This window comes from Engystomops pustulosus, chromosome 10 (genome assembly GCF_040894005.1).
Source record: "Engystomops pustulosus chromosome 10, aEngPut4.maternal, whole genome shotgun sequence".
NCBI classification, from domain to species: Eukaryota; Metazoa; Chordata; class Amphibia; order Anura; family Leptodactylidae; genus Engystomops; species Engystomops pustulosus.
Window position 1 is genome coordinate 3,223,451 of NC_092420.1, and position 12,461 is coordinate 3,235,911.

Sequence of the window (12,461 nt, forward strand, 5' to 3'; positions counted from 1 at the left end):
AGATCAGTCATCGGCACAGACTCCAGGATCAGATCAGTCATCGGCACAGACTCCCGGATCAGATCAGTCATCGGAACAGACTCCCGGATCAGATCAGTCATCAGCACAGACTCCCGGATCAGATCAGTCATCGGCACAGACTCCCGGATCAGATCAGTCATCGGCACAGACTCCAGGATCAGATCAGTCATCGGCACAGACTCCCGGATCAGATCAGTCATCGGCACAGACTCCCGGATCAGATCAGTCATCGGCACAGACTCCCGGATCAGATCAGTCATCAGCACAGACTCCCGGATCAGATCAGTCATCGGCACAGACTGTGGGATCAGATCAATCACTTATTTCCTTTATTATGTTCTGTATATAACACATCATACGACATGTAATAGAATTATAATGGACGGGAAAGGATGTAATAATAATAATAATAAATCTGTTCTGAGTTTTCTGTTTTTTATTCGACTCCTTTCATGAACTCCAGAAATTCTGGAATGAGAGAGAAGCACAAGTTATAACCTGCGGCGCTGGACGTTATATGATGATATCGCTCCCCGTGTGACTCACCGTCATAATCTATTCTGCCGTCGTTGTTCTTGTCTCCGTCTCTCATCAGCTCCTCGATGTCGTCCTCTGTGATGGTCTCCCCCGTCGCCTGCAGCATCGTCTTCAGCTCCTCCAGATCAATGTATCCATCAGCATTCCTGCACGGAGGGGCAGATCCGGGTCTAACTACTGCATAATGCCTTCTACTCTAGTCACATCAAGAGCTGCAGCCAGTGTTATGTATTGTTCCTGAAGAGATGTGTAATCAGACCTCACACTGCTGTGCTCTGTGCTCTCTGCAGCCAGTGTTATGTATTGTCCCTGGAGAGATGTGTAATCAGACCTCACACTGCTGTGCTCTGTGCTCTCTGCAGCCAGTGTTATGTATTGTCCCTGGAGAGATGTGTGATCAGATCTCACACTGCTGTGCTCTGTGCTCTCTGCAGCCAGTGTTATGTATTGTCCCTGGAGAGATGTGTAATCAGACCTCACACAGCTGTGCTCTGTGCTCTCTGCAGCCAGTGCTATGTATTGTCCCTGGAGAGATGTGTAATCAGACCTTACACCGCTGTGCTCTGTGCTCTCTGCAGCCAGTGTTATGTATTGTCCCTGGAGAGATGTGTAATCAGACCTCACACTGCTGTGCTCTGTGCTCTCTGCAGCCAGTGTTATGTACTGTCCCTGGAGAGATGTGTAATCAGACCTCACACTGCTGTGCTCTGTGCTCTGCAGCCAGTGTTATGTACTGTCCCTGGAGAGATGTGTAATCAGACCTCACACTGCTGTGCTCTGTGCTCTCTGCAGCCAGTGTTATGTATTGTCCCTGGAGAGATGTGTGATCATACCTCACACTGCTGTGCTCTGTGCTCTCTGCAGCCAGTGTTATGTATTGTCCCTGGAGAGATGTGTAATCAGACCTCACACAGCTGTGCTCTGTGCTCTCTGCACCCAGAGTTATGTATTGTCCCTGGAGAGATGTGTAATCAGACCTCACACTGCTGTGCTTTGTGCTCTCTGCAGCCAGTGTTATGTATTGTCCCTGGAGAGATGTGTAATCAGACCTCACACTGCTGTGCTCTGTGCTCTCTGCAGCCAGTGTTATGTACTGTCCCTGGAGAGATGTGTAATCAGTCCTCACACTGCTGTGCTCTGTGATCTCTGCAGCCAGTGTTATGTATTGTCCCTGCAGAGATGTATAATCAGACCTCACACTGCTGTGCTCTGTGCTCTCTGCAGCCAGTGTTATGTATTGTCCCTGGAGAGATGTGTAATCAGACCTCACACTGCTGTGCTCTGTGCTCTCTGCAGCCTGTGCTATGTATTGTCCCTGGAGAGATGTGTAATCAGACCTCACACTGCTGTGCTCTGTGCTCTCTGCAGCCAGTGTTATGTATTGTCCCTGGAGAGATGTGTAATCAGACCTCACACTGCTGTGCTCTGTGCTCTCTGCAGCCAGTGTTATGTATTGTCCCTGGAGAGATGTGTAATCATACCTCACACTGCTGTGCTCTGTGCTCTCTGCAGCCAGTGTTATGTATTGTCCCTGCAGAGATGTGTAATCAGACCTCACACTGCTGTGCTCTGTGCTCTCTGCAGCCAGTGTTATGTATTGTCCCTGGAGAGATGTGTAATCAGACCTCACACTGCTGTGCTCTGTGCTCTCTGCAGCCAGTGTTATGTATTGTCCCTGGAGAGATGTGTAATCAGACCTCACACTGCTGTGCTCTGTGCTCTCTGCAGCCAGTGTTATGTATTGTCCCTGGAGAGATGTGTAATCAGACCTCACACTGCTGTGCTCTGTGCTCTCTGCAGCCAGTGTTATGTATTGTCTCTGGAGAGATGTGTAATCAGACCTCACACTGCTGTGCTCTGTACTCTCTGCAGCCAGTGTTATGTATTGTCCCTGGAGAGATGTGTAATCAGACCTCACACTGCTGTGCTCTGTGCTCTCTGCAGCCAGTGTTATGTATTGTCCCTGGAGAGATGTGTAATCAGACCTCACACTGCTGTGCTCTGTGCTCTCTGCAGCCAGTGTTATGTATTGTCCCTGGAGAGATGTGTAATCAGATCTTTATGTGTGTTGTTATTAGGCGCCGGGCTGTGACATAAGGATTTATATTCCAGGATTGTACTGGGGTATGTCCTCACACTGCTGTGCTCTTTGCCTCCTGCAGTGTGAGTTAGTATCCTTGGAGAGATATGTAATTAGACCTTTGTGTACATTGTTAGTAGCAGCAGGACTGTGATATATATTCCAGGCTTGTATCTTGTTCATATCCACTGGGGTTGAGTCCTCACACTGCTGTGCACTGTGCTTTGTGCATTAGGTTCCTGCACAGCTTCTCCCCTCTGGAAGACTGCTGTATTCAGCCAAAGCCAACCACATGCTTGTTACATCTTCAACTTGGAGCGCAGATGGAGAAGATCAATGCAGAGAGCACAGAGCGCAGCAGTGTGAGGATCTGGAGCAGCTACAATCCTGGAATCTCTTAAAACACATCTCATCATTTCTCGTCACTCACTTGTCAAACATGCGGAAGAGATCGGACAGCTCCTCCTCGGACTTCCCCTTACTGTCATCCTTCATGCATCGCACCATCATCACCAGGAACTCGTCAAAGTCTACGGTGCCGCTCCCTGAGGAAGCAGAACATCCAATGGGGTGACACATCAGAGACCCCGAACCCCTCCCGGACTACAACTCCCAGCATGCTGACTCTAGACTCTACTCACACCCAGAGCTGCATGATTCTCCTGTCTCTCTGCTGCCCCTGCTGGTTTAGTGGATGATCTGCAGTAATGGACTATAGTATGTACCAGTGACAGAATTCTGACTGCAGCTCTGGATGTGACTGGAGAGTGGGACATGGACGGGCGACACTCACCGTCCTCATCCACCTCGTCTATCATCTCCTGCAGCTCCTCGGGGGTGGGGTTCTGGCCCAGCATTCTCATCACCTTCCCCAGCTCCTTGGTGCTGATGCAGCCGTCCTCCGCATCTTGTACGAAAATATCGAACGCTGCTTTGAATTCTGAGGAAAAGAATCAATTCAAAATGTTTCTGAGACCACAGAGCACAGATGTGTGAAGCCAAGCAGCAGGAAGTGTTGTCATAGGGGCACAGAGGCTATAATGACATATTTCAGCTCTCACAGCTGCTAGAGTAAAAGCTATAGCAAGCTGCATGCTGGAGACGCAAAGCAAATAGGAGGGAGGGGCCATGCAACAGCTCTATGCACAGAGCACAGCAGTGTGAGGTCTGATTACACATCTCTCCAGGGACAGTGCATAACACTGGCTGCAGAGAGCACAGAGCACAGCAGTGTGAGGTCTGATTACACATCTCTCCAGGGACAATACATAACACTGGCTGCAGAGAGCACAGAGCACAGCAGTGTGAGGTCTGATTACACATCTCTCCAGGGACAATACATAACACTGGCTGCAGAGAGCACAGAGCACAGCAGTGTGAGGTCTGATTACACATCTCTCCAGGGACAATACAGAACACTGGCTGCAGAGAGCACAGAGCACAGCAGTGTGAGGTCTGATTACACATCTCTCCAGGGACAATACATAACACTGGCTGCAGAGAGCACAGAGCACAGCAGTGTGAGGTCTGATTACACATCTCTCCAGGGACAATACATAACACTGGCTGCAGAGAGCACAGAGCACAGCAGTGTGAGGTCTGATTACACATCTCTCCAGGGACAATACAGAACACTGGCTGCAGAGAGCACAGAGCACAGCAGTGTGAGGTCTGATTACACATCTCTCCAGGGACAATACATAACACTGGCTGCAGAGAGCACAGAGCACAGCAGTGTGAGGTCTGATTACACATCTCTCCAGGGACAATACATAACACTGGCTGCAGAGAGTACAGAGCACAGCAGTGTGAGGTCTGATTACACATCTCTCCAGGGACAATACATAACACTGACTGCAGAGAGCACAGAGCACAGCAGTGTGAGGTCTGATTACACATCTCTCCAGGGACAATACATAACACTGACTGCAGAGAGCACAGAGCACAGCAGTGTGAGGTCTGATTACACATCTCTCCAGGGACAATACATAACACTGGCTGCAGAGAGCACAGAGCACAGCAGTGTGAGGTCTGATTACACATCTCTCCAGGGACAATACATAACACTGGCTGCAGAGAGCACAGAGCACAGCAGTGTGAGGTGTGATTACACATCTCTCCAGGGACAATACATAACACTGGCTGCAGAGAGCACAGAGCACAGCAGTGTGAGGTCTGATTACACATCTCTCCAGGGACAATACATAACACTGGCTGCAGAGAGCACAGAGCACAGCAGTGTGAGGTCTGATTACACATCTCTCCAGGGACAGTACATAACACTGGCTGCAGAGAGCACAGAGCACAGCAGTGTGAGGTCTGATTACACATCTCTCCAGGGACAATACATAACACTGGCTGCAGAGAGCACAGAGCACAGCAGTGTGAGGAAACACCTTCAAAAACCGCATACAGGTCTCATTGGGGTGGAGGGGTCTGATATGTCAGATTTGTGCCTCAGTTAGTGTCCTGCTGCAGGGAGGGGTTAGAATTTTGGAGCGTAAACTTTTTTGGATTCTGGCAATGGTTACCATTTTTTTGCTCTTCTGTGAGTTGTTCCACCTAAAAAAGAAAAATGTAAAGATGTTATCAACAAGACGCTCATTGTTACGAAATTTCAGCTGTTTACAGGTTTATAGTAGATGCCTGAGGACTATTTCTAGCTCAGTGACACAGATAATCGGCATTGTCCCCAGCGACACCCGCAGCCTTATCTCCCCAACCAGTCACAGCCGCATCCAGAAACAGCAGCTCCACAATCAGCACCAAATATAGTCCTGGGGGCACCTGACCGTATACAGACATGAGGCTGCCCCCAAATACTGGCAGAGACCCCCAAATAACTAACACTGCTCTCTAGTGATGGATAGGCTGTATTCTCAGTGATGGCACCGCTGCTCTCTAGTGATGGATAGGCTGTATTCTCAGTGATGGCACCGCTGCTCTCTAGTGATGGATAGGCTGTATTCTCAGTGATGGCACCGCTGCTCTCTAGTGAGGGATAGGCTGTATTCTCAGTGATGGCACCGCTGCTCTCTAGTGATGGATAGGCTGTATTCTCAGTGATGGCACCGCTGCTCTCTAGTGAGGGATAGGCTGTATTCTCAGTGATGGCGCCGCTGCTCTCTAGTGATGGATAGGCTGTATTCTCAGTGATGGCGCCGCTGCTCTCTAGTGATGGATAGGCTGTATTCTCAGTGATGGCACCGCTGCTCTCTAGTGATGGATAGGCTGTATTCTCAGTGATGACACCGCTGCTCTCTAGTGATGGATAGGCTGTATTCTCAGTGATGGCGCCGCTGCTCTCTAGTGATGGATAGGCTGTATTCTCAGTGATGACACCGCTGCTCTCTAGTGATGGATAGGCTGTATTCTCAGTGATGGCACCGCTGCTCTCTAGTGATGGATAGGCTGTATTCTCAGTGATGGCACCGCTGCTCTCTAGTGATGGATAGGCTGTATTCTCAGTGATGGCACCGCTGCTCTCTAGTGATCGATAGGCTGTATTCTCAGTGATGGCGCCGCTGCTCTCTAGTGATGGATAGGCTGTATTCTCAGTGATGACACCGCTGCTCTCTAGTGATGGATAGGCTGTATTCTCAGTGATGGCACCGCTGCTCTCTAGTGAGGGATAGGCTGTATTCTCAGTGATGGTGCCGCTGCTCTCTAGTGATGGATAGGCTGTATTCTCAGTGATGGCACCACTGCTCTCTAGTGATGGATAGGCTGTATTCTCAGTGATGGCACCGCTGTTCTCTAGTGATGGATAGGCTGTATTCTCAGTGATGGCACTGCTGCTCTCTAGTGATGGATAGGCTGTATTCTCAGTGATGGCACCGCTGCTCTCTAGTGATGGATAGGCTGTATTCTCAGTGATGGCACCGCTGCTCTCTAGTGATGGATAGGCTGTATTCTCAGTGATGGCACCGCTGCTCTCTAGTGATGGATAGGCTGTAATCTCAGTGATGGCACCGCTGCTCTCTAGTGATGGATAGGCTGTATTCTCAGTGATGGCACCGCTGCTCTCTAGTGATGGATAGGCTGTATTCTCAGTGATGGCACCGCTGCTCTCTAGTGATGGATAGGCTGTATTCTCAGTGATGGCGCCGCTGCTCTCTAGTGATGGACAGGCTGTATTCTCAGTGATGACGCCGCTGCTCTCTAGTGATGGATAGGCTGTATTCTCAGTGATGGCACCGCTGCTCTCTAGTGATGGTTAGGCTGTATTCTCAGTGATGGCACCGCTGCTCTCTAGTGATGGTTAGGCTGTATTCTCAGTGATGGCACCGCTGCTCTCTAGTGATGGATAGGCTGTATTCTCAGTGATGACGCCGCTGCTCTCTAGTGATGGATAGGCTGTATTCTCAGTGATGGCGCCGCTGCTCTCTAGTGATGGATAGGCTGTATTCTCAGTGATGACACCGCTGCTCTCTAGTGATGGATAGGCTGTATTCTCAGTGATGGCACCGCTGCTCTCTAGTGATGGTTAGGCTGTATTCTCAGTGATGACGCCGCTGCTCTCTAGTGATGGATAGGCTGTATTCTCAGTGATGGCGCCGCTGCTCTCTAGTGATGGATAGACTGTATTCTCAGTGATGGTGCCGCTGCTCTCTAGTGATGGATAGGCTGTATTCTCAGTGATGGCACCGCTGCTCTCTAGTGATGGATAGGCTGTATTCTCAGTGATGTCACCGCTGCTCTCTAGTGATGGATAGGCTGTATTCTCAGTGATGACGCCGCTGCTCTCTAGTGATGGATAGGCTGTATTCTCAGTGATGACACCGCTGCTCTCTAGTGATGGATAGGCTGTATTCTCAGTGATGACGCCGCTGCTCTCTAGTGATGGATAGGCTGTATTCTCAGTGATGGCACCGCTGCTCTCTAGTGATGGATAGGCTGTATTCTCAGTGATGACGCCGCTGCTCTCTAGTGATGGATAGGCTGTATTCTCAGTGATGGCGCCGCTGCTCTCTAGTGATGGATAGGCTGTATTCTCAGTGATGGCACCGCTGCTCTCTAGTGATGGATAGGCTGTATTCTCAGTGATGACACCGCTGCTCTCTAGTGATGGATAGGCTGTATTCTCAGTGATGGCGCCGCTGCTCTCTAGTGATGGATAGGCTGTATTCTCAGTGATGACACCGCTGCTCTCTAGTGATGGATAGGCTGTATTCTCAGTGATGGCACCGCTGCTCTCTAGTGATGGATAGGCTGTATTCTCAGTGATGGCACCGCTGCTCTCTAGTGATGGATAGGCTGTATTCTCAGTGATGGCACCGCTGCTCTCTAGTGATCGATAGGCTGTATTCTCAGTGATGGCGCCGCTGCTCTCTAGTGATGGATAGGCTGTATTCTCAGTGATGACACCGCTGCTCTCTAGTGATGGATAGGCTGTATTCTCAGTGATGGCACCGCTGCTCTCTAGTGAGGGATAGGCTGTATTCTCAGTGATGGTGCCGCTGCTCTCTAGTGATGGATAGGCTGTATTCTCAGTGATGGCACCGCTGCTCTCTAGTGATGGATAGGCTGTATTCTCAGTGATGGCACCGCTGTTCTCTAGTGATGGATAGGCTGTATTCTCAGTGATGGCACTGCTGCTCTCTAGTGATGGATAGGCTGTATTCTCAGTGATGGCACCGCTGCTCTCTAGTGATGGATAGGCTGTATTCTCAGTGATGGCACCGCTGCTCTCTAGTGATGGATAGGCTGTATTCTCAGTGATGGCACCGCTGCTCTCTAGTGATGGATAGGCTGTAATCTCAGTGATGGCACCGCTGCTCTCTAGTGATGGATAGGCTGTATTCTCAGTGATGGCACCGCTGCTCTCTAGTGATGGATAGGCTGTATTCTCAGTGATGGCACCGCTGCTCTCTAGTGATGGATAGGCTGTATTCTCAGTGATGGCGCCGCTGCTCTCTAGTGATGGACAGGCTGTATTCTCAGTGATGACGCCGCTGCTCTCTAGTGATGGATAGGCTGTATTCTCAGTGATGGCACCGCTGCTCTCTAGTGATGGTTAGGCTGTATTCTCAGTGATGGCACCGCTGCTCTCTAGTGATGGTTAGGCTGTATTCTCAGTGATGGCACCGCTGCTCTCTAGTGATGGATAGTCTGTATTCTCAGTGATGACGCCGCTGCTCTCTAGTGATGGATAGGCTGTATTCTCAGTGATGGCGCCGCTGCTCTCTAGTGATGGATAGGCTGTATTCTCAGTGATGACACCGCTGCTCTCTAGTGATGGATAGGCTGTATTCTCAGTGATGGCACCGCTGCTCTCTAGTGATGGTTAGGCTGTATTCTCAGTGATGACGCCGCTGCTCTCTAGTGATGGATAGGCTGTATTCTCAGTGATGGCGCCGCTGCTCTCTAGTGATGGATAGACTGTATTCTCAGTGATGGTGCCGCTGCTCTCTAGTGATGGATAGGCTGTATTCTCAGTGATGGCACCGCTGCTCTCTAGTGATGGATAGGCTGTATTCTCAGTGATGTCACCGCTGCTCTCTAGTGATGGATAGGCTGTATTCTCAGTGATGACGCCGCTGCTCTCTAGTGATGGATAGGCTGTATTCTCAGTGATGACACCGCTGCTCTCTAGTGATGGATAGGCTGTATTCTCAGTGATGACGCCGCTGCTCTCTAGTGATGGATAGGCTGTATTCTCAGTGATGACACCGCTGCTCTCTAGTGATGGATAGGCTGTATTCTCAGTGATGGCACCGCTGCTCTCTAGTGATGGATAGGCTGTATTCTCAGTGATGACACCGCTGCTCTCTAGTGATGGATAGGCTGTATTCTCAGTGATGACACCGCTGCTCTCTAGTGATGGATAGGCTGTATTCTCAGTGATGACGCCGCTGCTCTCTAGTGATGGATAGGCTGTATGGTGATGGTGCCGCTGCTCTCTAGGGTCACTTTTGGGAGACAAGGAGTTACTGGTGAATCTGAGATTATTCCCATTTTGGAAATGACAGCAGAGCAGTAATAATTCCCATAATCCTCTGGTGTATTTTGGGCGCTGATTGTGTTGGGGATTTTCTCTAGAATAGACAGGTGGGTGATAATCTGCGGCCGCATTGTCCCTGATTATGTTACTATATAAAGATCAAGACGTATCTATGGGGTGAGGGGCTTCTCTATGTCTGTGGTCAGGTCTATCTATCCCCGGGAAAGCTGGGTGACATCCATTATGACTGCTCTATGTCTGTGGTCAGGTCTATCTATCCCTGGAAAAGCTGGGTGACATCCATTATGGCTTTTCTGTGTCCGTGGTCAGGTCTGTCTATCCCCGGGAAAGCTGTGTGACATCCTGTGTCTGTGGTCAGGTCTATCTATCCCTGGGAAAGCTGGGTGACATCCATTGTGGCTTCTTTTTGCCTGTGGTCAGGTGTATTTATGCCCAGGAAAGCTGGGTGACATCCATTATGGCTTCTCTGTGTCTGTGGTCAGGTCTATCTATCCCCGGGAAAGCTGTGTGACATCCAAGGTGGCTTCTCTTTGTCTGTGGTCAGGTATATTTATCCCTAGGAAAGCTGGGTGACATCCATTATGGCTTCTCTGTGTCTGTGGTCAGGTCTATCTATCCCTGGGAAAGCTGGGTGACATTCATTATGGCTGCTCTATGTCTTTGGTCAGGTCTATCTATACCCGGGAAAGCTGGGTGACATCCATTATGGCTGCTCTATGTCTTTGGTCAGGTCTATCTATCCCCAGGAAAGCTGGGTGACATCCATTATGGCTGCTCTATGTCTTTGGTCAGGTCTGTCTATCCCCGGGAAAGCTGGGTGACATCCATTATGGCTGCTCTATGTCTGTGGTCAGGCCTATCTATCCCCAGGAAAGCTGGGTGACATCCATTATGACTGCTCTATGTCTTTGGTCAGGTCTATCTATCCCCGGGAAAGCTGGGTGACATCCATTATGGCTGCTCTATGTCTTTGGTCAGGTCTATCTATCCCCGGGAAAGCTGGGTGACATCCATTATGGCTGCTCTATGTCTGTGGTCAGGCCTATCTATCCCCAGGAAAGCTGGGTGACATCCATTATGGCTTCTCTGTGGTCATTGATACCTCCTGTAACTAGAGGAACCGGCCCGGGGGGGGGGGGGGTGATAGATTTAGGACACAGTTCACACATCAGTCGTTTCCCACTAATTATTAATCATTGCCAAAAAATACAAGTTTAGCAAAGACCAAACGAGCGACTTTCCACAACAGAGAGAAATGCGGAAAATCCGGTATTTCTCCGACCTGTGGATCCTCATCCCTGGAGCCTGCGCTGCATGTATATGATGTGTAGGTAGCATGCGGGGTCCGCAGGGGGCCCCCCAGTGCCACTCAGAGGGGAGAGATCTACTGCAGGGAGCGATGGTCTGCAGAGAGATTTACTGCTGTGTATTATCTGTCACCTCCCCAGTGTGAAGTGGCTGATAACAGAGAGCAATAGATAGCAGGCACTGGGAGGATGAGGGCTCAGCATTCTAGGACACAATGTACTGCTGATGGATGATGGAATTTGGGGTCACTCCACATGGGCTGATCTTGCCCCCCAGGTGCCCGGATCAGGCCCCACTGGGTCCTGCTCCTCTGTGGTAATTAACCTCTTCTGTGTTGACTGGGATGATACAGGGGAGCCCCTCCCGTACAAGAATCATCCGGATCCACAAATATGGAGGCCAAGAGCGACCCCTTCACCCTAATAGTCTCATCCCTTTCCTGGACTCCCCTTCTCACAGCAGAGGGTTTGTTACATTTTCTCCCGTCTAAATAATCCATCAGCCGCACAAACGTGTCTTCCGTTCACATCATTTGTTTGCTACAATGTATCAGTGTGGGATGCAGATTTTTTTTTTTTTTCATTTTACAGGTGAAGGTTTAGACTGGAAACAACTGTAACAAACCCTCAACTGTGAGAAGTATGAAGAGGAGGGCAGAAGTGACAGGTAACGTCTGCTATAAGATATTGGGGTCACTTACCGCTGCCTTGTAGATGTCATCCATGGTGAGGGAGGCGCAGGGATTGGAGCAGAGGTGAGTGGAGCGGAGTTTATATGTCCCCAGGTCCCTCCCTTTTTGGGAATAGTTGGGGCAGGACACATCATGTCCCTATTTTTACATCGGGCTGGATGATCCTGTGGCTGCAGGGTCCTCTACTCAGGGGTCTCCCATCGCCCTCATCACACCGCAGCCTCGGGAATGCTGGACATTCGTTACAATGTGCCAGTATTTTATCACATCAGTCTATTGTAGTAATGGGGGTTCCTGACCAAAAAAAAGGGGATCATCATCTGCAGGTGCTGGGGGGGGGGGGGGATATGTGCTGCATCCCAACCCAAACCTGAAGAGGAGGCAACTTATAACCATCCAGACAATGAAGGGTTACTGCACCGGCGCCGCGGTCGCAAAATATAACTATTTCAATAAGGCGTGTTATGTCAGAGCGCAATGTGTGATAGACGGTGTCACTAGTGATTCTGCGTTTTTCATGCGCGTGTTGTTTGCGTTTTTACTGTGTTTTCGGTGCGTTTTTCATGCACATGTTTCAAATCACATGATGGGGCAGATTTACTTACCCGGTCCTGTCGCGATCCCGCGGTGCGTTGTCCGACGAGGATTCGGGTCCAGCGCGATTGACTAACATTGTGTGTCCGAGTTCCTGCAGGTGTCGCTGCTGCGCAGGAGGTCGTCCGGAGTTCACCTTCTTCTTCCCGGTGTAAGTGCTTGATCTTGCGACACAAAACCTTTTTTAAATTCTGCGGTTTGTCCAATGGCCACGCCCCCTGATTTCTGTCGTGTGCAAGCCGGCGCCGATGCGCCACAATCCGATC

The 12,461-nt window shown here is 50.0% G+C and overlaps 2 protein-coding genes across 2 annotated transcripts in view; one reads left to right on the plus strand and one right to left on the minus strand.

Annotated features, from left to right (window-relative positions):
• Nucleotides 1-328: 328 nt before the first annotated feature.
• Nucleotides 329-11,693, minus strand: TNNC1 (troponin C1, slow skeletal and cardiac type). Its single transcript, XM_072126635.1, has 6 exons — nucleotides 11,611-11,693; nucleotides 5,170-5,200; nucleotides 3,432-3,578; nucleotides 3,069-3,183; nucleotides 568-704; nucleotides 329-489 (listed from the first exon to the last, which is right to left on the minus strand). The coding sequence occupies exons 1-6, from the start codon at nucleotides 11,632-11,634 to the stop codon at nucleotides 458-460; spliced, it is 486 nt and encodes a 161-aa protein (XP_071982736.1). The 5' UTR covers nucleotides 11,635-11,693; the 3' UTR covers nucleotides 329-457.
• LOC140103536 (fibulin-2-like) overlaps nucleotides 11,515-12,461 on the plus strand; it is a 58,448-nt gene continuing 57,501 nt past the window's right edge. The window contains exon 1 of the mRNA XM_072126632.1: nucleotides 11,515-11,576. The gene's annotated coding sequence lies outside the window, so the exon portion shown is untranslated. The remainder of the gene's footprint in view (nucleotides 11,577-12,461) is intronic.

Coding starts and splice junctions, on each gene's coding strand:
- TNNC1 (XM_072126635.1), bottom strand. CDS start 11,634: ATGGATGACATCTACAAGGCAGCG. Junction 705..3,068: donor CTCTTCCGCATGTTTGACAA/GTGAGTGACGAG, acceptor CCCTCCGTGCAG/GAATGCTGATGGATACATTG. Junction 490..567: donor CGGCAGAATAGATTATGACG/GTGAGTCACACG, acceptor CTCTCATTCCAG/AATTTCTGGAGTTCATGAAA.